General features: G+C 44.1%; 1 protein-coding gene across 1 annotated transcript in view; it reads left to right on the top strand.

Moving 5' to 3' along the window:
• The window catches only part of Parp4 (poly(ADP-ribose) polymerase family member 4), a 95,708-nt gene that overhangs the window by 44,818 nt on the left and 23,062 nt on the right, over positions 1-27,828 (top strand). Inside the window, 13 exon segments of the mRNA XM_052733125.1 lie at positions 1,514-1,678; positions 2,310-2,356; positions 2,590-2,668; positions 5,749-5,886; positions 9,449-9,644; positions 10,970-11,037; positions 13,815-14,002; positions 16,451-16,550; positions 18,374-18,544; positions 18,803-18,883; positions 22,132-22,212; positions 24,031-24,126; positions 26,846-26,968. Of these exon segments, the coding sequence (XP_052589085.1) occupies positions 1,514-1,678; positions 2,310-2,356; positions 2,590-2,668; positions 5,749-5,886; positions 9,449-9,644; positions 10,970-11,037; positions 13,815-14,002; positions 16,451-16,550; positions 18,374-18,544; positions 18,803-18,883; positions 22,132-22,212; positions 24,031-24,126; positions 26,846-26,968 (1,533 nt within the window).

Genomic DNA, 27,828 nt, shown 5'->3' with positions numbered 1-27,828 from the left:
CCTCCACATGCATATATGGAAGGCAGTGCTCATCTATCCACACCATAGCACACACATGCCCACATTCACACACAGTTCATGCCCATCCATACTCACACACTTAATGCCATACATACATACATCGTGCACACACAGACTCAATAAGTTTAAAAACAAACAAAATAGTACTAACACTTAATCCTACATTAATCATTAATCTTCTACTCTTCTAATCTAAATGTGTTAAATTTTTATCATAGAGATAGAATGGCAAGTGTACTTAGAGATGTTGAGATGAGTTCCTTAGATATCAGGAGAAAAGGTATATCTAGAACTGGGCATATACTGTTACAGAATTGACATGCCTTCCCAGTGAGAAATCACTCCAGCACTTAGAGGTGAGTAAGGAGTGTGTGACCGGTCTGGCTAATGCACAACAGAGAACCATCCCTGAACAGAACCCACATCAGCTTATGTAGTTTCACAGCCCCACGTTACACTTTGAGTCATTAAGCATGTTTCACAGAGACAGAAATTCCAAGGTTTGGCTGTTTGGTCAAAGGGGAGATTTACAACGTAAAATACTGCCATAGTCATCCCAAGACAGACCAGGATTGCTTCTCCCAGACAGCTGTCAACCAGGGTTGTCCTGTTTCCTGTTTGCCTGGCAGAGTTATGCCCTTCCTGATAGTGAGAGAGCTGGGGGCGCTCCTTTAGTTAAATTCGACTTTGTGATACCTCATAGTTCCTGAACAGTCTTAGTAGATGCTTCATAATTCACTTTATTATTCTCGGTTTCTCCTGTGTCGGTAGCTCGGGTGGTAGAGTGTTTGCATGAAGCCCTGGGTTCTTCCCTGCAGCGCCAGACAAACCAGGCATGGTGCAACACAGCTGTGAATCTTAGCGTGAAAGAAGTAAGGCGGGGCCTCGGAAGTTCAAGGTCATCCTTGGCTGTGTAGTGAGTTTGAGGCAAGCTTACAGTCTATGGACTGTCTGGAAAAAAGAGAAGAAAGAGAAGAGAGCAAAAAAGAAAACGGGAAAGGAATGAAAGATACTTCTTATTCTTCCATCTTTGCTGCTCATTGGGTTGCCGGCTTCTACAATAATTATCAGCAGTTCATTCAAAGACTGTTAAGTACTTTAAAAAGTGCGATCATAAGCTTACCCTTTAGTGAGCGTAAGCTTAGGGCGAGCTGAATGCTGCTGTCCGCACCCACTCGGGAGCTGGTGCCAATTGGCACCAAGGTCAAAGAAGCCACAGGTCCCTCAAGGGAGGGGTTGGATGGAGACACCCAGGTGGCCAAGTGCAAAGTGTGTGCCTGCAGTGTGGAGTCCCTTGAGCACTTTCCCAGTGGCCACCCTCTCCCCGTCCCCATCACTAGTGAATTGCCCCAGAGTTCCCCATGACACTCGCAATGGTATATCGCCACTTTCTGAGGAAGAACTTGGCTGGTTGTCTCTGAGTCACTCTAGTGATACAAGGAATTAACCAGCAGAGAGTGGGTATGCTTCTCAGTCGCTGTTTGTATTTCAGGATGTTTTCACTGTTAGTGTTGGAAACTTACCCCCTCGGGCGAAGGTTCTCATCAAAATCACCTACATCACGGAACTCAGCATCCAAAGCCCTGTGGCCATCTTCTTCCTGCCTGCCACTGTGGCGCCCTGGCAACAGGACAAGGCTTTGAATGAGAACCTTCAGGTGGGTGTGGGTAAGATGAGATTTGATGGAAGCCAGGTATAGCACGCCTTTAATCCCAGCACTTGGGAGGCAGAGGTGGGCAGATTTCTGTGAGTTCAAAGCCAGCCTGGGCTACAGAGTGAGTTCTAGGACAGCCAGAGCACCACAGTGAGACTCTGTCTCAAAAAGCCCATATATATGTATATAGTGGTGGTGGGCAGGTTCAGGAGAGATGGCTCAGTGGTTTAAGAGCACTTGCTGCTATTGCAGAAGACCTGGGTTCAAATCCCAGCACCCTTGTGACAGCTAAGACTTGTCTGTAACCAGAGGATTCAGCGCCCTCTTCTGGCTTTCTCAGGCACTGCACTCATGCACCTTACTCCGCACGCATATGCAGGCAAAACACCTATACACATAAAATAAAAAAATAAATCCTCAAAAAAAGAAAAAAAAATCTTTGTGGTAATGGTCAGAGGTGTTCCTGACACAGCTGAATGTTAGAAGTTAATGTCATCTCCTGACCCAATGCCGTGTGTCACGGCGTGGAACTGAGACTCTCTTGCGATGCTGTCTGCTGTGCCTGGCTGATCACCGCAGTACCCTAAAAGCTTACTGGAAATTCTATTATTCACATATGCTTTTCTTCTAACAGGATACAGTGGAGAAGGTCTGTATAAAGGAAATAGGGACAAAGCAAAGGTTAGTACTACAATATGAATCCCGTGGATTACCTCATGCAATGGGCATGGGCTGTATAGCTTTGATTTTCATTTACAATGGCTGGAGAGGCTGGGAGGTTGGTTCAGTGCTAGACTGTGAGCTCATATGCATGGTTTGATTCTCAGTGCTGCAGAAAGAAGAAAAATGATTTGAAACAACTGCAAGTGGGAATTTAAGATCTTGTACTAATATGACCTCTTCATTTTCGGTAGCTTCTCCCTGGCTATGTCCATTGAGATGCCCTACCACATTGACTTCATCTCCAGTGACACACACGAACTGAGACAAAAGGTCAGTGACTCCTCCTTTGACTTCTGGAGAACTTCGTTTCCCACTCATTTTATCGTATCAAGAATATATGTACGTGGTATAAAAGGGAGCTAACTCGACATCGGCTTCCACAGCGGCCGCCAGTGTCCCTTGCTGCTCCCCAGGTTGGAGTCCAGCTGTCACTTTGGATGTTTGAGCTGCTTCTCTGCCGTTGCCTTGGGACTGTAAATAATGATTCTCACTGTTTTGTCTTGATTCACCTGCTTCACGTAAGGATGGGAGGTAGCTCGGTTGTGATGTGTTTGCCCAGCACGTATGAAGCTCTGGCTTTGATCCTTGTTATTGGGGGTGGGGGGCAAGTTGCCTTTTGACATCCTGTTTTGATAGGAGTATGTATGTTTGTCATTGAGCCAATACCACAATGGCATTTTATTTTTATATAAAGATTTGTTGCCAGGCAGTGGTGGTGCACATCTTTAATCCCAGCACTTGGGAGGCAGAGGCAGGCAGATCTCTGTGAGTTCGAGGCCAGCCTGGTCTACAGAGTTAGTTCTAGGACAGCCAAGGCTACACAGAGAAACCCTGTCTCAAAAAAAACAAAAAAAAAGATTTGTTTATTTTTATTTTCTATAATGAGTATCTGCCTGTATGCATATATGTGTGCCACCTGAGTGCTGGTGCCCACTCTGGCCAGAAGACAGCATTGGATTCCCTGGAGCTGGCAATTCAGATAGTTATGAGCCTCCATGTAGGTGCTGGAAATCAAACCCGAGCCCTCTGCAAAAGCGGTAAATGATCTTAACCACTGAGCCATCTTTCCAGCTCTGACATTGTGTTTTTTAACCGCTATATAATATTTACTTTAAAAAGTACCCCCAGGCTGGGGATATAACCTTGATACCAGACGCTAATCTTGAACTCCTGAGCCTCCTGCCTCAGTTGCCCAAATGCTGGAATCAGAATTGTGTGCCCCCTTGGCCCAGGCAGTGGTGGTGCACACCTTTCATCCCAGCACTCAAGGCAGAGGCAGGCGGATCTTAGTCTACTGAGTGAGTTCCAGGACAGCCAGGGTTATGCAGAGAAACCCTGTCTCAGGAAAGAAAAAAAAAAAGGTTATGTGCCTGGCTTGAAACTATGTTTAATATTTTTTCTTGTTTCCTGTGTATCTCCCTCTTTGAGTTTGTCCCCCCCACGCTGGCTTTTTGTTTATTGTCTCCACATTCCACTTTGTGTCTTTCCCCCAAATGCCAGAAGTATGGGTAATTCTTTGTAGTCATCACTCAGACTAAGATCAAGACTATGGCCAGTTAAAATCAGGATGTTTGCAGATGAGCAGTAAAGGATGAATAAGGGGCTGGTGTTCAAAATGCTGACATAACCTTTCTCTCCCCTCCATGAAGCAGCCCTGTACTCTAGGCTTTATTTGCCCAAAGCTTCCTAGTCTAGATTCTATGGCTGAATTCTCTTTGGTAATAAATCTCCGATTTCCCTTTGGGGTTGGGGGGGATGAGGAACAAATGACCTTGCTTGGTTTACCTGGTTTGAGAGGTTCCTGGGGCCTGAGCGCTGGTACAGTGTTCATTTACCAGGTTTGCTCAGTAACTGGTGTGTCCATGCTGTGAACCTTCCTTCCCTGGCTCCTCGGAGCTAATGGGCACATGGCAGGTGCCTGTCTCACCTGGGTTAGCAATTGTATGGCTGAATCACCTACCACAACTTCACAATGATCCACCCTCCTAATATGCACTAACAGCTTTGTTGCTATTCCCAGTCTGCTTGTGACCCCACATGTTTTTTATTGATTCTCTTTCATTATGAGACCTTAGCTTTGTTGTTGTTGTTGTTGTTTGTTTTTTGTTTTTCGAGACAGTGTTTCTCTGTGTAGTTTTGGTGCCTGTCCTGGATCTCGCTCTGTAGACCAGGCTGGCGTCGAACTCACAGAGATCCACCTGGCTCTGCTTCCCGAGTGCTGGGATCAAAGGCATGCGCTACCACTGCCCGGCTTACAGAGGCTTATTCTTAATTGTAAATGCCTGGTCTTAGCTTGGCTTATTTCTAGCCAGCTTTTCTTAAATTATCCTATCTATCTTTTGCTTCTGGGCTTTTATTGTTCTCTATTCCTGTATATTTTTCTTTGTCTCTTACTTTGTGGCTTGCCATGGTGGCTGGCCCCTGGAGTCCCCTTCCTTCTCTGGTTCCTTCTTTTATTTTCCCCAGAATTCCCCTATTTATTCTCTCTGCCCGCCAGCCCCACCTGTTCTTTCTCCTGCCTTGCTATTGGCCATTCAGCTCTTTATTAGACCGTCAGGTGTTTTAGACAGGCAAAGTAACACAGCTTCACAGAATTAAACAAATGCAACATAAAAGAATGCAACATATTTTTGCATTATTAAAAGAAATGTTCTACAGCACAAACAAATGTAACACATCTTAAAATAATACTCTCCAACACCTGTTAGTAATAAGTCAAGGTCAGCTTACTGTGGCATACTGTTCAGTCTCCTGATATTTGCCATCAGTTTTTGCCAGTAGTATTGATCAAAGTAAGTCACATGGTCAAACCCATCGGCGAATTCAAGAGTACAGCAATAGATACCACTTCTAAATGGGGGAGCTCCTAAGTCACTGCAAAATGGTCAGTGTCCCGGAGTGGAGTCCTGTGGCCATTTTACAGTGTACTGTGTTGTCATCATTATTTTAAAACTTATCATCTCTGTCTTCAAAACCTGTTTCATATTTATAAATACATACTTTACAAAGTGTGATCCCTAGGTGTCTCGTGAATCTTATGTTTTATTGTTCCAGGTTCTGATGACATGCTATGCTTTCTGCTATATCCAGATAAACGTACAGATCTATGATCTTTAGATATAGAATTGTCTCAGACTTAACTAGATTGGACTGTGTAACTCCACCTGAGAGTTTCAGACAGCCGATCTGAGAGTGGTCATTAGTAACTTTGGAATGTATTACTGCAGTGTTGATTCATAGTAGAGCTATGTAACTAATGCAGATACTTACCGCTTGGCAGGCCATTACAGACAGACAGGATGCTGTCATTCCCTTCTGAACTGTGTGTGTGTGCCTGTTCTCTTTTGCAGAGTACGGACTGTAAAGCTGTGATCAGCACTGTGGAGGGCAGCTCCCTAGACAAGAGTGGGTTTTCTCTCCACATTGGTTTGCGTGATGCCTATCTCCCAAGAATGTGGGTTGAAAAACATCCAGAAAAAGAAAGTGAGGTACGTTCCTTCTTACTTAGGAGTCAGAAACACTGCCAGATGTGCTAGTTCATTTAGGAAAGCTGAGGCAGGAGAATTACCACTAGTTCAAAGCATGCCTTGACTACATAGCAAGAAAACACCAACATACATATGTACATACATACATATGTACATACATACATACATACATATACATACATACATACATGAAATAGCTGAGCATAGTGCCTCATGCCTATTAATCCAATGCTTGGGAAGTAGAGACAAGGGGAAATCAGGAATTTGATGTTATCCTTACATACAAATTTAAGACCAGCGTGTGTTCTCTGAGACCTTGTCTCAAAAATATAATAATGATGATGATAATAGTAATAGAAGAGATGCTGTATACTGAAAAAATGTATGAATAAATATGTTTCTAAAGTTAGAATTTGTCTGTATTTTGAAACAGGATCTTTCTATGTAGTTTAGGCTGATCTTGAACTTTCTTTGTATCCCAGACTGGCCTTGAACTTGTGATCCTCTTGATTTAGTCTCCCAGGTGCTAGAAGTACAGGCATGTGCCACCCCATCCAGTGTTAATGGGGTGAGGGTAGCTCTTGGTCCTTGTCTCCTTGAAGGAAAGAAGACAGTCTAGAGGCATAGACAGTTTAACCAGTTTGTTTAGCAAAGCTAAGCAAAGCAAACTCTCCAAAGAGGCTGAGGTGGGCTGCCCCAAAGGCAAGCAGTCCAGCCTTTTTTCACGGATTTTCAGCAAGCTGCATGAACACTTACAAAGTGGGTGGTTTATTCGTGGGGTGAGGCGACCCTTTCCCTCCCAAATCATGGTGGATCAGACCTTCCTCTTGGGGCATTTCTTCCTATGATCTTCTAGAAAAGCCCAGAGGGTGAGTGGTACATAATCACAGTCCAAGTGATGTTACAAGGTGGGGGTCTTCTAAGGATGCAGACTCTACCTTAGTGCACATGGAATGCCTTGGCGCCTTAGTCTCTGATGTAGCAGAACAACCCGACTATAGCTTCAAGGATGTTTCACTGCATGAGGCATTTTATATACCAGGAGACACAGCTACCAAGATACAGCTGGTATTCCTCAGTTACCTGGAGCCCACGTGGTGGAAAGAGAACTGACTTCTGCAAGTTGTCCTCCGACCTCCACATGTGGCCTTGTCATGTGTGTGTGCATATACACGTGCATGCGCGCACACATACAAACATAGAAATATATATATAAAAAAGCTGATACTGAAAAATAACTAAAGGCCAGAGAGATGGCTCAGCAGTTAAAGGTGCTCGCTGCCCAGCCTGACAGTCTTGAGTTTAGATCCCTGGAGCCCACATGGTGGAAAGAGAGAAATGACGCCCATAAATTTTCCTCAGACCTCCATGTGCACACAGAGTCATGTATGCACCCACCCACCCACATACACACACACACACAAATAAATAAAGAAACAAAATACAACAAAAATGTTTTTAAAAAATAAATAAAATTAGTCGGTGGTGGTAGTGCACACCTTTAATCCCTGCATTGGGGAGGCAGAGGCAGGTGGATCTCTGAGTTTGAAGCCAGCCTGATCTACAGAGCAAGTTCTAGGGTGGCCAGGACTACACAGAAAAACCCTGTCTTGAAAAATTAATTATATTTATATATATATAATTACTTATGACCGTAATACAGTTGTGTGTATTTGGTTTTTTTCTAATTGCACTTTGCTTTTTTTATTTAAAAATTTTTTCATTCACTTTACATACCAACCACAGATCCTCTCCCATCCCTCTTCCCGCTCAGCCCCCAGCCTCCCTGCTCCAGCCTACCCCCATACACTCCTCCAAAAGGGTAAGTCCTCCCATGGGGAGCCTGGTACATTCAGCTGAGGCAGGACCAAGCCCCCCCCCCTGCATCAAGGCTGAGCAAGGTGTCCCACCATAGGAAATGGGCTCTAGAAAGCCAGCTCATGCCCCAGGGATAGATCCTGTCACACTGCCAGGAGGCCCTCAAACAGACCCAGCTACACAACTGTCTCCCCATGCAGAGGGCCTAGTCTAGTCCTATGTAGGTTCCAATTGTGTGCATTTGTAACAAAGAATTGCTACTTCCGTTAAAATTAAAACTGAACCTTGGGGCTGAGAAGGAAGTCTGAAGACCTAAGTTTGATCTCAGAGACCCACTGGCAGAAGAAGAGAACAGGCCCCCACAAACTGTCCTCTCATGTCTACATCCATGTGCCCATACATACATGCACACTAAATAAACGAACAAAGAAAGAAATTTAGAAATAAGGAAAAATGTAATAAAAATAGCTTAAAGGGCTCAGTGGTTAAGAGCTCTAGCTGCTCTTCTGGAGGATCTGGGTTTGATTCCCAGCACCCATGTGGTGACCTCAATCCTCTGTAACTCTGGTTCAGAGGATTAACACCCTCTTTTTGCTTTCAGAGACGCCCGGTATCCACATGGTACATAGATTATCATGCAGACAAAACACCCATGCACAGAAAAATACAATTAAAACAGAACTTAAAACTGAAACCTAAAGATAGGAGGACGAGTTTACATACTGGTTAATAAGAGGTTAATAAGATAGTAGGACTAGTTTACATACTGGTTAATAAGAGGTCTGTGCATGTATTTGAGCAATCACTACAGCATCGTGTTCCTTTTATAGTAGTGTGTGAGTGAGAGAGATATAGCCATTCATTATTTGCACAAGGTCAGGTCCTGTGATTTTTGTTTGTTTTATTTTTTTAGATGGTCTATGTTTCAGTACCAGAGTCTTATGTAGCTCAGGCTGGCCTGAAAGTCATTAAACTTTGGATCTGCCTGCCTCTACTACCCATGGGAGGAATAGGGAACTACCACATCCATTTTATGCAGTGCTGGAGATCAAACCAAGGCCTTTGTGTTTACTAGGCAAACAGTCTACCACTGAGCTGCATCCCTGACCCCATGTAGACTCTTGATTTCTCTGGGTTTTTGTCCTATGTGTTTACATCTCCATCTCTAACATTCTGCTTTTTATGTGAGTGCCTGGGATGCCTCCTCCCTTAACTCCTAGTAGGTCATCTTATTATTGGAAAAATAATAGCTTTGAGTGGTGATATATACCTGTAGTCTTAGCGCTTTGGAAGAATAAGCAAGATAATCAAAAGTTCAAGGTGACCCTTGACTGTATAGCAATTTTAGGCTATCTTTTGTCACATAATGGAGACCCTGCCTCAAAAGAATAAAAAGAGAAACTGTATCTGTTTTATTTTGGTAGCATTAGTTTACCAGAAGGTTTTCTTCTTAAGTGTGGGAGTGTGTGTGTGTGTGTGTGTGTGTGTGTGTGTGTGTGTGAGTGAGTGTGTGTGTGTGTGTTGTAAACATGTGTAAACCCAGCCTGTAAGGGCCAGAAGAAAACTTTGAGCATGTTCTCTATTTCCCTGTGGCTTCTGGGGTTGAAGTCTGGTCATCAGGCTTGAACAGAAGACATTTTTACCTACCGAGCCATCTCACAGGCCCTAGAAGCTTTCAGAATTGTAGGTGTCTCCCCATTTAAGTTCCAAGAACCTCTGACCCAGTGTCTTTTTCTCCTTTTAGGCTTGCATGCTCGTCTTTCAACCAGATCTTGCGGCCACCCTTCCTGGCCTCCGTGAAAAGAATGAAGTGATTATTTGTCTTGACTGTTCAAGTTCCATGGAGGGTGTGACATTCGTGCAAGCCAAGCAAGTTGCCCTGTACGCTCTGTCTCTAGTGGGTAAAGAGCAAAAAGTGAATGTTCTGCAGTTTGGCACAGGTGAGTGCACTGTCCCCAGTCCTTCACGTATCTCTTCTTTAACGTGAGCATGTGCAGACGTGAGTGGGAGACAGCTTAGCATGAATCTGAAGCACAGAAGGCTAAATCGGAGCCTCTTGGTGAAGATCCCACCTCTCCCGTTCATAAGCTCAGTAGTCACTTCAGGCAAGTTTGCTTAAACTTTTGGTACCTTGGTTTTTCCATCTGCATGATGATAGCCCTTACATCGTAGTCTTATAAGTATGGAGCTAACCAAGGCCGAAGATTTTAAGCTTTGCTCTATAGTGGGTAAGACACAAGTGTGACCAATGTAATCATCTACTAAACAAAACACAGGAACCTTGGTTTATTTAATAGGAAGGTCCAGAGTCAAGACTGACATTTGCAACCCGCGCACTCATAGATAATGTAGTAGAAATGGGCTCAGGAATCACCAGGCCAACGCTGTCACTAGGTCAATGTCACCCTCCAGGAAGGACAGCAGGGACAACTCAAGACTATGACAGGGCAGAGCTGGGAGTGGTGGCTCAAATCTATGGATCAGGTTAATGACTTAAGCACCAAATTACTTAAGATGGCTTGAAACACAGTTATTTGGCTATGCCATCCTCGTTGGGCATTACCCAATGGTAAAGGGATTACACAAATAATCTTAGGGTGACCAATCATATGGTTAATGGTGCCTTTGAGCTGGGCACAGTGGCTCATACCTGTAATCCCAGAGCTCCAGAGACGGAGGCAGTAGGACTGACAAGAGTTCAAAGCTAGCCTGGGCTACATTGAGAATTCCAGGCTAGCCTGAGCTATGGAGCAAGCCCCTGTCTCAAAGAAATAAATAAATAAGGCATCTCAGGGATGAAAGAAGGAGCATAGAGTAGGGTCAGGGGACAGTCCTGTCCCGTTGAGTCTCATCTTCTATGCCGTCCATCTAGCTTTTTTTACAATGAAACTAGGATTGTTCTGCCAGGAACATGGATCATATCGGGATGGCGAGCACTTTGCTGGGGACTCTGCACTGCCAGGGCTGAGCCACCCATGCCACTGAAGTGTCCTGAGCTTTGCTTTCCATGGATGATGCAGAGATCTCTACATAGAGCTTGACTCAGAACGTCTCATATAGTACAGCTTATAGAATATGCTTGAAACATGAGTGGGTTTTGTATGTTAAAGTATTTGTACGTAGTTTTCTGAAAAGGAAACCTACACCACATAAATATCTAATGTTCTTTATGGTAGAAGTAGTGGTATAAAGTAGCATTGGTGTTTGTTAGTGGTTAATCTGGTGAGTGTTTAATGGCAATATATCATACCTTCTTATTACACAGGTTACAAGGAGCTATTTTCATATCCTAAGTACATTACAAGCAATAAAATGGCCACAGAGTTCATTATGGTAAGAGAACTATCCCCACCCACCCCAGAGTCTTTGTCTGCAAAGCTTGAGTGGTGCTGTCCAGGACTTAATCCCGGGGTGTTTGCACACTGGTGGATGTGAGTCAGCTTTTTCTATAAATGCATGAGATATAAACAATTTATAAGGAGGGAGGTCTCTTTAGCTCACACTTTCAGAGGTTCCAGTCTATATTTGCTTGGCCTTCTGGCATTGGTCATTTGACAGCAGAGGGAGGTGGGTCATTCACCTGTGGGCTCAGGAGCAGAGAAAGGCAGGGGCCAGGGACCCAGTATCCCCTTCTTCAAGGGCACACCCCAATCTGAATCCTAGTACACTAGGTCCCATCAACTCCCAATAGCACCACAGGCAGATAATAAAACCTTTGTGGGGTGGGAGATGTCAGTTATCCATCCCACAGCAGTGGCCTCTGATGATGGTGATGGTGAGGATGGTTTGACCTTTCTTTAATTGGAATTTAGCAAAAGGGAAAAGGGAAAAGTCAAACTTTCAATCCCAGCAGTCAACAGGCAGAGGCAGGAGGATTGGGAGTTCAAGAACAAGGAGGTTAGTTACCTAGTAACTTTGAGGCCAGCCTGAGCTGTGCCTGTCTCAAAAAACAACAACAAAAAAAAAAAAACTAAAAAAGGGGCTGGTGAGATGGCTCAAGGGGTAAAGGCAGTGGCTGAGTTCCACCCTAGAACCCACACGTTAGAAGGAGAAAACTGGCTTACATGAGTTGTTGTGTGACCTCTTTACACGTGCACCTGTGATTCCCCCCTCACACACACACAAATCAAAAATATAATAAAAAAATTAAACAACCAGGAAGAAAAATTGCCTTCATTCCTACCCCTCAGTATGATTCCATAAGCATTTTGGAAACTGTTCTTCTGTCCATTGTTTTAAAATGAACAGTTGTATCACCTAGGCCAGCAAAGTCCAGGGTGCTTTGACGGCATGTTTCTCTGCACAGATGCTTAGTTCTTTGAAAGCTAGTTTATAGATGTTCCGTGGTAATATTATAGTTACTGTGGGGCATGGAATAAACTAAAAGGATAGAAGTATCTTCGTTCTATGAGTGTATAACGTTTTTATGACACTATGTCTCCAGGTTCTGACATGCTTGCTTCAATGAATGAGGAATTAATGACAGCATGCAGGTGTCCATGATGGAGAGGCTGGAAGTAATAAACTGATGTTCTAAAGGATTTACCAGTAAACTTGCTTAGGAAATCTACAAAAGTAGAATTTAGTTAAAGGAACACTGCCTCAAATATGACTGTAAGATAGTAGTGCACTAGCCAGGCTTCTTAGGAACTACTGAAAGAGAAGAAAAGCAGAGCTGACCTCTAACGTAATTAGAACTCAGGGTTACCAAGTGTTGCTCGAAATCCAAAATGGTCTTACTATAAAAAACCCGGAGCCTGATATCGGGGTAAATGCTGAAAGATCAGAGAGACGCAGGAACAAGCCACTGCTGTGTCTCACCTCGACAATTCCACAAATCCTGTTTGAAAGCCTATCAGTCCCCAGTCCTGAAAAAGCCTTTTGCTTCCCGTCTCCTCACACCTTATATACCTTTCTCTGCCCAGCCATCACTTCCTTCCTAGTGCTGGGATTAAAGGTGTGTGTGTTTCCCAAACACTGGGATTAAAGGCGTGAGATCTCAAGTGCTGGGATTAAAGGCATGTGACTCCCAAGTACTGTGATTAAAGGTGTATGCCACCACTGCCTGGCTCTGTTTCTCTCCTAGACTGAGTCAATCTCATATAGTCCAGGGTGGCTTTGAACTCACAGAGATCCAGATGGATCTCTGCCTCCCAAGTGCTAGGATTAAAAGTGTGTGCCACCACTGCCTGACCTCTATGTTTAATCTAGTGGCTTGTTCTGTCCTCTGATCCTCAGGCAAATTTTATTAGGGTACACAATATACTACTATTGGTGAAATTATTAAGGCCACTCCACGTAGTTAAAAGGAGATTTATTTAATGGCGTAACGTACAAATTAAGGGATAGGTAGGTCGCGGGGTCTGGGGAAGGTGTATCACAGTCCAGCAGTGTTCTCTGGAGCTCTGCTTGGTCCACCTCCACCATCCAGGGTCCTGGACCGGAGCGAGCGTCCGCCGAACCAGATCTCGGGTCCCCAGGTGCCTCCCTTGGCCCCGCCTTGTAGGCGTGACAGTTGCCGAAGTCTCAATGGGGGTTGGAACTTCCAGATCAAAGCTGGAATGGCTACCCACTACATATCACCACAACCAAGGATACGTTTCTGTTAAGCTTTGTTCACCAAGACTGCCAGCCAGGCAGGAGGACCTGAGTTAACAACTACCCAAGAACAACAACACTGGTCCGATTCAAAATAACTGGGACAATGTTTTTGCTGTGTAAATCTCCCATTTGTCCAAAATGGCCAAGCTTGCAGTTTCTGTCTCTGTAAAACATGTTTAATTGCTCAAAGTGTGACTTGGATCTGGGACCTATAAGAGATTTACAGGTGACAGCGTATGTGTAATGCTATAGCACAAAATCTATCCAAGCTGTACAGGATTTTTGTCTGGGGCCAGTTTCTCTTTGGACAGTTGCCAGAACCAGATAGGCACTCTTACTAAGGAGCTTCTCCTGCAGCAGTCCCTGGGTGTTTGGGGTGAATCCTCAACGGGAGGGGGGGGCTGGAGGGAGCCTTAATTTGTCATCACATCCAGAGTGTAGGGGTTGCCATGTTCACCCCACAGTTAATGATGAATGTACCTTAAGATATGATGCTTCCTCCCCTGCAGTCCGCAGCACCTACCATGGGGAACACAGACTTCTGGAAAATTCTCCGCTACTTAAGTCTCTTGTACCCATCCGAAGGGTTACGGAACATTCTCCTCATATCTGATGGGCACCTCCAGAGTGAGAGTCTGACACTGAAGATTGTGAAAAGAAATACCCAGCACACCAGACTGTTCACCTGTGCTGTTGGGTGAGTCCCAGAGATCTGGTCACCGCAGTGACAAAGGCAGCTAGTGGGCAAGGCTTTAGTTGGCTGGTCTGGGGGTTTTGCAAGCTTGGAAGCTGGTATGAGTATATGAAATCTATACATTGCAGAGGCCAAGCTCTTGGCTTGGGACCATGGTGCCAGGGTCTCACAGCTACAGGGATCTTGGGCAGGCTGTTTGATTTGTAAAATGAAGGTGAAAATGAAATACCTACATCATGGGATTATTGTTTTGCATTAGAGTTCAGGTGACTAGCTTGTCCTTAGGGGCCTGGCACAGCTCCCTGGGGCTGATTTGGGTGTGGTTGGCAATGACTGCACTTAGGGCTACCCCTGCCTCACACCTGCCTTCTCCTGCTCATGTGCTATCAGTTTCCTACGTTTGCACTGAAACCCTGAAGTCACAGTCTTTCCACAAGTTGTTGGAAACACTTGCCAATTGTTGCTGTGGAATAATCCTCTTACACTGTGAATATGTATTAATCTCATTGGCTAATAAAGAAGCTGGTTGGCCTATTACAAGGCAGGATAAAGTTAGGTGGGACAATCAAACTGAGGATACTGGGATGAAGAAGGGTGGAGTCAGTAGAGACGCCAGCCAGCTGCCGAGGAAGCAGGATGTATAGAAAATGAAGGAACAAGCCATGAGCCACGTGGCAAAGCATAGATAAGTGGGTTAATTTAAGTGTAAGAGTTAGGTAGTAACAAGCCCGAGCTATCGGCTGATCATTTATAAGTAATGGCAGTTGTAGTTAGTATCTGTGTAAGGAAAGAACGGGGGGGGGGGGCATCCTACTATTTATATAGAGCCCCCCACCTGGAGCCTGCCCCTGAAGCTCCTATAGTCTTCCTGCACAGCTCCCACCCCAGGACACCAGGTGTCCCTCTTCTGAGGCAGGGCATGAGGCAGATCGGTGAGGTGATATGTAGACTTGCTGTGCAGTCCTCACAAGTGAGCTCTGACTACAAGCCCCCATTTTCTGGGGTCCAGGGCATCCACATACCTTCCCAGCATTCCATCCGTGTCCCTTCATAGCCCCTGAAGACACTCCGTGGCTATTGGTGATTAAAAGTAGCTCTTGCTGTTCCGGCAACTCTCTGTGTGTGCTTGTTTTTTCCCTTTGTATCAACTGCTTTGTTTTATGACAAGGTCTCACTCAATAGCCCAGGCTAGCCAGGAAATTACTATGCAGACCATGCTGGCCTGGAACTTGTGATCCTCTCCCCTCAGATTGTCAAATGCTGAGATTACAGGCATATGCCACCATGCCTGGCTAGGCTGATATGTTTTGTTTTGTGACAGGGCCTCATGTAGCCCAGGCTGGCCATGAACTCTCAAAGTAGCAGAGGGAGAGCTTGAATTCTGATCCTCCTACCTTTGCCTCCCAAGGGTGGAATTACAGATGTGTTCTGGTACACCTGGTTTATTCAGGGCTGGGATTGAACCCAGTGCATGCAGGACAAACACTCTATAATGTGAGCTACATTCTAGCTCTTTAGGTTGCTATCTTTATCAAGTATCATTCTGATATCTGTTGAGTTTTTTATTTGTTTACAGTTTGTTTTGTTTAAGAAAGGTCTCTGTGTGGCCCAGGCTGGCCTCAAAATGTAACCAAGGATCCCCTTGCGTTCCTGATCCTCCTGCCTCCATCTCCCAAGTATGACATCATGCCCAGTACCTTTTGGGGTTGTCGTTGTTAGCTTTTAAGTATGGAATATTAGATTTTATTTATTTATTGTTTAATATTTTTGCCGTGGAGGCCTACAAAGTGTCATCCGTCTGAGGCAAGAAGGAAGTCTGGTTCAATACAACTTGGTAGCTGGTATTGGTTCAAACTTCTAGAGTCTGATACCAGGCATTTTATTTTAGGCATATTTAAGTACAATTTGGAAAAAAAGTTTCCTGGTGTAATACAACCCCATGTGCACAATAAAGCTTAAGGCATAATTATATCAAAACTCTTTTCAAAGTACATGACACTTCTTCTGTGTTATCTTAAGGGCTTGGGGGAGGATCTGGTGTGGCCTCAGTCATACAGATAGTACAGAGGTCACCTAGGCTATTAACCACCTCTGATCCTGTTTGTAAGAGTCTGGAGGGGCCAGATGTGGCCTCAAGCATAGAGACAGTCAGAGTTCACCAGGCTATTAACCACATCCATTCCCAGCCTTCTGGGTGGAAAACAGGTTATACATCTATTCCGTTGAAGAGACAACCCTAAGTGTCTTAAAATTAAAAACGTGGAAGCCAGGTGTGATGGCAAACATCTTTAATCCCAGTACTCAGGAGGCAGAGGCAGGTGGATTTCTGAGTTCGAGGCTAGCCTGGTCTATAGAGTTCCAGGACAGCTAGGGCTTTTACACAGAGAAACACTCTCTCATAAAACAAAAAAATAACAATAACAAAAATTAAAATATGTGAAATGTGATCAGTTCTACAGCAAATCATCACATCTTAAGGACCTTGTCTCAGTATGGTGCTGGAGTATTTGAATATTTTAACTCAAAATCCAAACAGAGTTGGAAAAAACAGGTATGTGGGGTTGTTTTTTTAACATCTTATCTGTACTCCTGTGTTTACGTGTGCAAATCCTGTTTTCTTGCAAGTCTGTAGTAACTTCTACCTTTTTGTGAATAGACAAGACCTACAAGGAGGCCAAAGCTTTTAAGAACATTTTCATAAATAATAAGAAGGGCCAAGCCAGAGGTGGTGCTTCATGCCTTTACAGCACCCCTCTTCCCTGTTCCCCACAGTGCTGGTGTTAGAGAGGTGACCACACCCAGTGGCTAGTGTTTCACTGCGATAAATACACACGAGATTTACAAGTCCATTTCATTGGTATAAACTTATCCACAGGGTTGTGTAACCAGCATTACCAGCCATTTCCGGAACTTCATCACCATCCCTGACAAAAGTCTAAACAGTAACTCTGGATTGCCTCCTGCCTCCAGCGCCTGACTGTCTGTTCTACTTCCGGTCTTTATGAATTTGCTCTCTCCAGATACTTGTAGAGGCATGAGGCATTTGTTCTTTTGTGTCTAACTTATTTAACTCAGCATAATGTCCACAAGACTCATCTGTGTCATGTTTTTGACAGGATTTATTTTCATTTTAAGGCCAAATATTTTATTATTTTTTATTGGGTTTTGAAAAAGGAGTCTCATGTAACCCAGGCTGAGCTGAGGCTGGACTTGAACTCCTGATCCTACTGCTTCCATTGCTCCAGTGTTGAGGTTTCAGGTGTGTGCCACAATACCCATTTTAGGGATGAGTAATAGCTTATCAAATATGCATATAAAATAATTACATCATAGATAGATAGAGAGATGATAGATAGATGATGGATACATAGATAGACAGATAGATAGACAGAAGATAGATAGATAGATAGATAGATAGATAGATAGATAGATAGATAGATGATAGATGGATTGATTGTTGATAGATAGGTGATAGATGATAGATAGGTAGGTAGGTAGGTAGATAGTTGATAGATGATAGATAGATAAATGATAGATATGTGATAGATAGATGATAGATATGTGATAGATAGATATGTATAGGTATATAGATAGATGATATGTGATAGATAGATAGATAGATAGATAGATAGATAGATAGATAGATAGATAGATAGACAGATCTCACACACACTCGTTTTATTTGTTGACCTATCAATGGACGTGGCTCATTCCCACCATATGCTGCTGTGAATGGCCCTGATGTGAACGCTGGAATACAGTACCTGTCAGGACCTTCCATTGGTTCACTTCTGGGTTTGTACTCAGCAGTGAAATTACTGACTCATGCAGTAACTGTTTCATTTTCTTAGGATTTATCACTCTTTTTTCCACAGCAGCTACGCAGTTCACATTCCCACTGGCAACATTCCAGAGCTGCCAGGCTTGTGTGGCAAGTGCCTCCACTGGTTAGCCTTCACCACAAACTGAAATAGAAAAACTTCAAATGTATATATTTAAGCTGGTGGCACCTTTAGTCCCAGTGCTCAGGTGGTAGAGGCAGGTGGATCACTGTGAGTTTAAGGCCAGCCTGGTTTACAAAGTGAGTTCCAGGCCAGCCAAAGCTGCATAGTAAGACCCTGTCTCAATTTTTCCCCCTTTGGAAATATGCTCCATGACAGGAAGAAAAGAAAAACCAAAAAAGCTATAAAATCCCAAAGACAGAATTAAACTTTCAAGTATTAAGTAGCTATTTTTGTGGTTTGTTGGTTTTAGGGTACTGGGGATTAAAACCATTCAAACATCCGTACAAGGCACTCTACCAACTGAGATATACCCCCGGCCTGTTTTGTCAGATGTTAACAGTGAAGGAGACGCTTTTTCTCTTTATTATAGATAGAAGCCCAAATGACCAGGATCCGGTCCCCGGGCTGCCACTCTGTCTCCGTCAAGTGGCAGCAGCTCAGCAGGGACGCCCCGGAGCCTCTGCAGGCTCCGGTCCAGGTGCCTTCCTTGTTTCATAATGACCGACTCCTTGTCTACGGATTCATTCCTCATTGTACACAGGTAAGGAGATGCATAATTCCTTACACCATGGGAAAGATAATGCTGCTGCTGCTCTTCTCCCCACCCCACCCCTTGGCTTCCTGTTGGCATTATGGTCCAAGCCCCACCTGCCACACTCCCATCCCACCCCATACCTGACTGGGGAAGCTCTTGATTTCTCTTGAGAGGGGAGGATGCTACCGGAAGAGCTGCTGTTACACTAACTGGCGCAGTGGGAGTAGAAAAGCTAATGAGACACTCCTGTTTCTCCTATCTCAGGCAACTCTGTGTGCGTTCGTCCAAGAGAAGGAATTTTGTACGATGGTGTCAACTACCGAGCTTCAGAAGACGACTGGGACTGTAAGACTCAAATCTTCAAGTGCTGGGCTGTGGGGAGAACTCAGTGGGAGAGCCTAGCCAAGCAGGTGGAAGTCTCGCTTCCATTTCCAGGGACACACACGCTTAACGCTATGGACAGAAAGTAACAACTCTCAGTTTTCACGTATGAGCTCCATGTACTTCCTTTGTTTTTCTGGGCTGAAGTGTCAGTACACCTGAAGGGTGGTCAGGGGGTTCTCTGTGCCATCGGGATGGGGACACATGCCTTTAATGGGTCTTCATCTGGGATTCTGGGAGCTGGGTGTATCTCTACAGGTGTCCATGATTATGAGTAACTTCAAGGAAACATGAGATTTTTGCCAGGTGTAATTGTGTATCCATACTTACAACCTCAGCACGTGGGAGGCAGAGGCATTAAGATTGGGAACTTGAGGTCCTCCTTGGATACAAAGCAAGTTTGAGGTCAGCCTAGGCTACATGAGACCTTTTCTCCAAACAAAATGCGATCATCTGTTTTGTTTTGTTTGAGATACTGTCTAGATCAAGATGGCCTTGAGTAGGAAGCATTTCTCCTGCCTCAGCCTCTTGAGTCCATTCACACACCACCACATTCTGCCACTGTCTAACAGAAGTTGTCACAGACCCCATGGGTAAGGGCTCAGCCCCACAAAACTCCCCAGTTCAGATGCCAATCACAAGACTTGGTCCTCATGTTACCCGCTTGTCCAGCTTGTCAAAATTGGATAGGAGTTGGAGGTTCTCTAAGTCCTTTCTCAGAACTCAGGAAAATGGTTCATTTACTGTTGCTGATTATTACAGTGAAGACCCAAATTACCACAATTTAAAGATCTTGTTTTCTAAGAGCATTTTTCATTAATTTTTTTATCCTTTTGAGAATTTCATACATGGGTACTGTATTTATATCATTTCTATCCTTCCTTCTCTCTCCAACTCCTCTGTGTCAACTCCCCACTCTTTCAAGTTCATGACTTCTTCTTCTATAATTGTTCTCTCTCTCTCTCTCTCTCACACACACACACACACACACACACACACACACACACACACACACACAAATAAATAAATAAAACCTGTTGACCCATTTACTGTTGCTCTTATGTACACATGCTTAGGGCTGACCACACAGAACTGTCAGGGGGCTCTGTAAGGCCTATGAGTTTAGAGATCCTCACTGGCTTTGCTTTTAATTCTACAGTCATTTCATAGAGCAGTGAAAGAGCATATGTTTAGTATTTGGCAAACTGTGGGTTCAATCCAAAATAACAACGAACAAGTTACTTTGCTCATAATGCACGGGCAGAGAGCCAGAGCCTACTTTCCCATGAGGACTAGCTGGCCTCATCAGGTAGTCAAGGCCCTTGACCTCCTGCCTCTGCCTTTTAAATGCTGGGATTACAGATGTGTACCGTTATGCCCAGCTTCTTGTGATTTTTTTTGGATCTATTTTTTTAATTTCCTGTTTGAGGATTTCGTATATGAACATGTGTTTTGGTCAAATCCAACCCCGCTCCCTCCGGCTCTTCCCATGGCCCCACCACCACTTTTCCCTTCCGACTTCATGTGCTCTCCTCTAAACCCAATGAATCCACTCAGTGCTGCGTGTGTGCATGAGTATAGGACCGTCCCCTGGAGCATGAACAACCCACTAGGGCAGCATCCCTGAAGAAAGCATCCTCTTCCTTATGAAGCAGCCGTCAGTCGCCAATAGCTCCTCAGCCAGGAGTGGGCATTCCCGAGGCCCTCCCTCATCCATGCTGGAATTTTGGCTGGCTTGATCTTGCGGGTCTTGTGTGTGCAGTCAGAGCTCCCCTGCATATTCATGTGTGCCACAGCCCTGTCACGGCCATAGAACGCTGACTCACAGCAGCCCTCCACTACCGCTGCCTCTTAGAATCTTCCTGCCTTCTCTTCTGTGTTGAGCCCTGTGGAGCTATGTTCTTATCTTAAATTTTTTTTTTTTTTTTTGAAGCTGAGGATCGAACCCAGGGCCTTGTGCTTGCTAGGCAAGCGCTCTACCACTGAGCTGAATCCCCAGCCCCTAAAATGTTTTTGTTACATTTATTTATTGTGTGTGTGCCACTGCCTGCCACTGCATTCGTGTGGACATCAGAGGACTTGTGAGAATCATTTCTCTCTTTCTACCGTGTGGGTCCCAGAGATTAAACTCGGGTCCTTGGGTTTGGCAGCAGGAGCCTTTACCCATTGAACTACTTCATCAGCCCTGGGTTTTTATCTCATCAGCCTAGTAAATGTCACAGTGTACCATAAACTACCTATGATCTCATTTACTAAAAAAAAAGGAGGAGGGAGTAAACACAATAAATAAGTTGGTTATTTTGGTGTTTTTTTTTTTTTTTTTTTTTTGGTTTTTCGAGACAGGGTTTCTCTGTGTAGCTTTGCGCCTTTCCTGGAACTCACTTGGTAGCCCAGGCTGGCCTCGAACTCACAGAGATCTGCCTGGCTCTGCCTCCCAAGTGCTGGGATTAAAGGCGTGCGCCACCACCGCCCCGGCGGTTTTTTTTTTTGTTTTTTTTTGTTCTAAGAATACTGCCTATCCCTTGGGTATTCTTTCCTGCATGTTGTTGTTCTGTTGGGGTTGGGGGTGGGGGTGTGAGACTGAGATGGAGTCTTTCTACATAGCCCTGGATGTCCTGGAACTCACTTGGGTGCTCGACAGTTAGGATCGTTATTGCTGGCATGGCAGAAGAGAACCTATTTGAGCTTGCTGCAGTGGCTCATGCCTGTGATCCCTGCCCAGAAATGGCTGAGGCAGACGAATCATTATGTTCGACCAGCCTAGGTAGGGTAGGGAGCTGGGGACATGGCTCAGTGGGTAAAAGCATTTGCCGTGCAAATCTGACGACCTCTGTTTGGACCCCTAGAACACACGTGAAAAAGGCAGACAGAATAGTGTGCATGTCTGCAATCCCAGCACAGTCCTGGAAGGAGGAAGGAAGAAGGCAGCAGAGATGGAAGACCCTCCAAGCCTGCTGGCCAGCTAGCCTTGCTACCACAGCAGCAGAGACCCAATCTTAAACAGGGCCAAAAGAGGGGAACAGACACCTGAAGGCTGTGCTCTGACCTCCATACATACTTTTCTAGCATGTCTGAACCACACACATGAGGGCGCGCGCACACACACACACACACACACACACACACACACACACACACACACTCACATCTCTCTCTCTCACACACACGTAAAGCCATTTTAATCCTTTTCTCCCCTTACTGCTTAAACACAGATGATTCACAAGCTGGCAGCTCGGGCCCTGATCAGAGATTATGAAGATGGTATTCTCCATGACAATGAAACCAAACATGAGGTTTGTTCTCCCAGTGAAAGCCATTAAGCATTGTTCTGTGTCATTCTTAAATTGATTTGTTCATATCAACCCAAAGTGGGGGTGGCCAAATAAAGAAGAAAGTGACGTCAGGGCAGCCATCAGCATCTGTAATGTCAGTCTGGGGTGCAGATGCTTAGTGGGTTTGTGGAATTCACTAATGACAGAGCTAATGAAAATGGCATTCTGACACTTCTGTGATTTTCTCCCCATGAGAAATAGTCTGGAGGGGTCCTGACAGAGGGGCCCCCTTGGCCAGCTATTGTGACAGTCAAGCTGCATTCTTAAACAAGGTTTAAGCATTGGTGTTCAATGGCATTCCTAAAAAGGATGCCATACCATGTAGGCACCACTGACCATCACAGGACTGTAGACAAGGACTCGGGAGCCTTGTTTCTCCTGGCAGCCCCAAGCAGGGGTTGAAGCAGAGCTTAGACACAAAGAAGCCACAAATGCCTGTTGCCAGATCACGGTTATATTTTTCCACCAATCAGGATTCAAAGATTAGGGGCTTTCCTTATGTGTTCCATCATTATCAACTGACACAGAATGCAAGCTTTTCAGTCCAACCAATCAGATTCATTTGTTTTTTCTGTTGTTAAGAAGAGCCATAATGTTTTAGGGAACTAAGGGGCATAGCAGAGCATTTCTATTGTTTAAGGAGGAGGTTAGTGGCTATTGGAAAGTTCACAGCTCTCCTAGGGTCTGGGAACTTGAACTTTGTTTGACCCTATGGGTAAAATGGAGTCTGAAATCAAAATGGCAGCACTTAGGCCAAGGTGCTTTTGCCTGCTCCCTTCAGTGACCACTTGGATTAACGCTATGTTCTCTTTGACTTACTTATCTCTGAGTGCATCTGACTAGCTTTGCCTTGAGTAATCCTAAACAAGTAATGATTCATCAGCTTCACAGTGGGAGCTTTGAGAGACTGGGGAGACTCACATCATGTGAGAGAACTCTGAAAGCTGTAGAGGGCTGTGTAGCTAATGTTCTTCTATGACTCAGCTAAGCCAGCCATATCAAGTCACTGAAAACATACCCAAGATACTTAGACAGGACCCCTGACTCAGTGTCTAATTCGAAGTACTAATTATAAAATTATTTAATTAGGGGGCTGGAGAGATGGCTCAGCAGTTAAGAACACTGGTTGCTCTTCCAGAGGACCCAGATTCAATTTCCAGCACTCACATGGCAGCTCACAACTGTCTGTAACTCCAAGATCTGGCACCCTCACACAGATATACATGCGGGCAAGACACCAATGCACATAAAGATAAAATTATTTACTTAAGGCAGGAGATATAACTCAGTTGGTAGAGGGCTTACCTAGCTTTTGCAAGGCTCTGAATTCAGTATCCAGCACTGGATAAATCAAATATGATGGTGCACACCTATAATCCCAGCACTTGGGAAGTAGAGGCAGAAAGTTCAGAAGTTCAAAGTCATCAGTAGCAACATAGGTGAGTTCCAGGCCAGCCTAAGATACATGAGATGCTGTCTCAAAAGAAATGGATGAGCTGGGAGTGGTGGCACACACCTTCTAATCTCAGCACTCAGGAGGTAGGGGCAGGTAGATTTCTGTGAGTTCAAGGCTAGCCTGATCTACATAGCAAATTCTGGGGGTACATATTAAGGCCGTCTCAAAACAAGAAATTTTTTTTAAAGAAAGAAGAAAGAAGAAAGAAAAGGAAGTGAATGTATACATTAAATGATTTGTCACAGAAAAACACTTTAGATTATTTTATATCTTTTCAATCTCAGTACACATAAACAAACTAACACAGTTTCATTCTATCCTAGATGAAGAAAAAAAGCATGAAATCTCTGATTATTGAACTCAGTAAAGAAAATTCTCTGATTACGCAATTTACAAGCTTTGTGGCAGTTGAGAAAAGGGTATGTATTATTAATTTAAGATTAAACTTTTAAACTTTTAAATGTTTATTTAGTCACTATTGGGCTGGAGATATGAGTCACTATTGGGCTGGAGATATGGCTCAGCTAGAACCCAAATCCAGTTCCCATCACACACAGACCCACAGATGGCTCACAATAGCAACACTAACTTCAAAAAATCTAACATCCTCTTCTGGCTTCTGTAGGAACCCACACATAAAGTATACATATATATACATACATATATATATATATATTTTTTTTTTTTTTTTTGGTTTTTCGAGACAGGGTTTCTCTGTGTAGCTTTGTGCCTCTCCTGGAACTCACTTGGTAGCCCAGGCTGGCCTCGAACTCACAGAGATCCGCCTGGCTCTGCCTCCCGAGTGCTGGGATTAAAGGCGTGCGCCACTACCGCCCGGCTATATATATATATTTTAAGATAGTGTCTTACTGTGTAGACCAGGCTGGTCCAGAACTCACTACTAGACCAGGCTGGCCTAAAACTCACAGAGATCCACTTATACCTATCTCTGCTTCCTGAGTGCTGGGAGTAAAGGTATATGCCACCACATCCAGCTAAAAATACTTTTAAAAAAATCATTACTGCCAGAAGTTGTAGTACAGTCGTTTAATTCTAGCACTGAGAGGCAGAGGCAGGTGGATTGCTGTGAGTTCCAGGCCAGTCAGGGCTACATAGTGAGAACCTATCTCAAAGCAACAACAACAATAAAAAGTAAATAAATAAAAAGAAATGTAGCCGGGCGGTGGTGGCGCACGCCTTTAATCCCAGCACTCGGGAGGCAGAGCCAGGCGGATCTCTGTGAGTTCGAGGCCAGCCTGGGCTACCAAGTGAGTCCCAGGAAAGGCGCAAAGCTACACAGAGAAACCCTGTCTCGAAAAACCAAAAAAAAAAAAAAAAAGAAATGTAAAAAACAGTAAGCATTTCTCTGGGTGTGGAGACATGCCTATAATTCTAGAACTTAGGAAGCAGAGGCAGGAGGAAACCGAGCTCAGCCTAGGCTACACATGAAAATTCTGTGTCAAAAACAGCAACATCCAGTTGTGGTGGCACAGACCTATAATCCTAGCATTGCTGAGGCAGAAACAGGATTACCTCTGTTTGAGGGCAGCCTGATCAACATTGTGAGCTCTAGGCCGTCCAAGACTACACAGGGCAGCTGTATATTAAGAAAAGAACAAAACCTGGAAGGTCACTCTTGCTCTGATCAGTAATGACAGTGGCCACTCGGAGCTATGAAGGGCAAAGTGGAGAGAGGCCAGAGGCAGGAGCCAGGACCTCCTTTGTAGGAGGATGTTCATGCCAGCACTTGCCCTAATTTCTCTAAATGAATTGCATGTTGTTCTGGTTAGGTATCTATTGCTGTGATAAAACATATCGACCCAAAGCAATTTGGGGAGGAAAGGGTTTATTTCATCCTAAAGGTCATAGTCTCTCAATGAGGGAAATCAAGGCAGGAACCTGGAAGCAAGAACTGAAGCAGAGGCCATGGAGGAAGGCTGCTTACTGGCTTCTGCTGGCTTGCTCAGGACCAACTGACAGGGATGCACCACCCATAGCTAGCTGGGGCCTTCCAAATCAATCGTCAATCAAGAAAATGTCCCACAGGGTTGCCTACAAACCAGTCTGATGGAGGTATTTTCTCAGTTGAGGGCCCTTCTTCCAACATGACTCTACCTTGTGTCAGATGGACAAAAAAACTAACCAGCACATATGTGTTAGTATTTTTAATATTTTGATTATTAACTAGTTATATGTATATTTTAAGACATCTATAGAAGCCAGACAACTGCCTTTAATCCTAGCACTTGGGAGGCAGAGGCAGGTTGATCTCTGAGTTGGAGGTCAGCCTGGTCTATAGAGTGAGTTCCAGGACAGCCAGGGCTACACAGAGAACCCTGCCTTGAAAAGCCAAAAACAAAACCAAAAATAAACACAACCATCTATAGTAGTTTGGGGCTGGGATGTGGTACCATACTGTAGTTAATCCCCAATATGCAATCATACACAAAAAAAGACATACTATAATCTTATTACTTTTTTAATTTCTAGGTTTATTTTTCAGATTGGCCTTTAAGCAAAGCCTATGTTATGGGTGTAGTCGCAAGTTTTCCTGTCCTGACCTCCCAATCTTCATCCCGTCAGCTGCTTCCAAATTACCACACAGAGACTTAATATTATTTATAAATGCTTGGCCAATAGCTCAGGTTTGTTACTAGCTAACACTTACATTTAAATTAACGTGGTTCATGACTTGTTATCTCATTTTTCTTCTTAACCCACATTTCTAGTTATGCTTTGACATGTGGCTCATGGCTTATTACCTCATTTTCTATATGTCCTGCTTTCTCAGTGGCTGGCTAGTATCTCCTGTGACTCTCCTGAGTCCACCCTCCCTCCTCCCATCACTCTCTCTGTGTCAGGTTGTCTCACCAAACCTCTTCTTGCCCTGCTATTGGCCAATCAGTTTTTTATTAACCAATGAGAGTAATACATATTCACAGTGTACAGAACGATTATTCCACAGCATATGAAGCATTTTCTTGATTGATATGGAAAGGCCCTCATATTGAGAGACATATGATCCAAGTAAATGCCCAGATATTCTAAACCCAGCATCCACAAGGCTTTAGAATGTGTTAATTATTTAATTTGATTATATTTTTTAAAAAAATTTAAACCAATTGTGATTCTATATAGGACGGTGATGAGATTCCTTTTGCTAATGTCCCAAGTATTTCGGAACTTGTTGCCAAAGAAGATGTAGACTTTCTGCCATATGTGAGTTGGCAGGAAAAGCAGCCAGAGGCCGTCATGGCACAGGTAAGTACAATCACCAAATTCAGCCATTCGTTGCTTAATGGTGGGGATGTGTTCTGAGAAGTATGTCAGAAGAAATTTCATGGCTGTGTGAATATCCTGGAGTGAACTCACACAGGCCCAGTGGTCCAGGGCAGTTACTGAATGCGTGGCCTTCATGAAATCAAGAGACACAATGAACACCAGACATATGAAGCTAGGGCAAGGCAGACTGTTAATTCAAGGAGTAACTTTGTTTGAAGTAAATGAATAGAAGGCATACATTCCTTTTTTTTTCTTTTTTCTTTTTTGAGACAAGGTCTCTCTACATAACCCTGACTGTCCTGTAACTCACAGAAATTGGCCTACCTCTGCCTCCTAAAGGCTGAGATAAAGGTGTGTGACACTACACCTGGCCACAGAAGGAGCATACTCTTAAAAGACAGTTTATAAAGAGTCTAGGAGCTAAATGTGGTATACACAGAGTTCAGAGTTGTCCTTAACTACATGGAAAGTTCTAGGCCATTTAAACTTTTTTAAGACATTTTTTATGTGTGTGAATGTTTGGCTTTCTTGCATGTATGTGTTTAGGTCACTGTGTCTACATCTGTGTAGCAATTAGGTGTGAGACCCTTTGTGTACAGGAAAGACTCCCTAAGGTGGAGTGAGCAAGAGAAGCAAGGAGAACATTGTGAGGACCGTTTCTACGGTTTCCACTATTTCTATAAAGAGAAATGCAGCATGAATATATTTGCTTATTGGCTCATTTTCTTGGTTTTGCTTTTATTTATTGTATACATTTCCTTTTTTAGTGGTGCTGGAGACTGAACCCAGTACCTTGTATATGCTAAGGAAGGGCTATACTGCCCCTTAAAAGTACATTC

This window comes from Peromyscus californicus, unplaced genomic scaffold (assembly GCF_007827085.1).
Source record: "Peromyscus californicus insignis strain IS unplaced genomic scaffold, ASM782708v3 Scaffold_12__1_contigs__length_115047231, whole genome shotgun sequence".
Lineage (NCBI taxonomy): Eukaryota > Metazoa > Chordata > Mammalia > Rodentia > Cricetidae > Peromyscus > Peromyscus californicus.
Note: the sequence above shows the minus strand (reverse complement) of the source record. Positions and strands in the feature narration are given on the sequence as shown.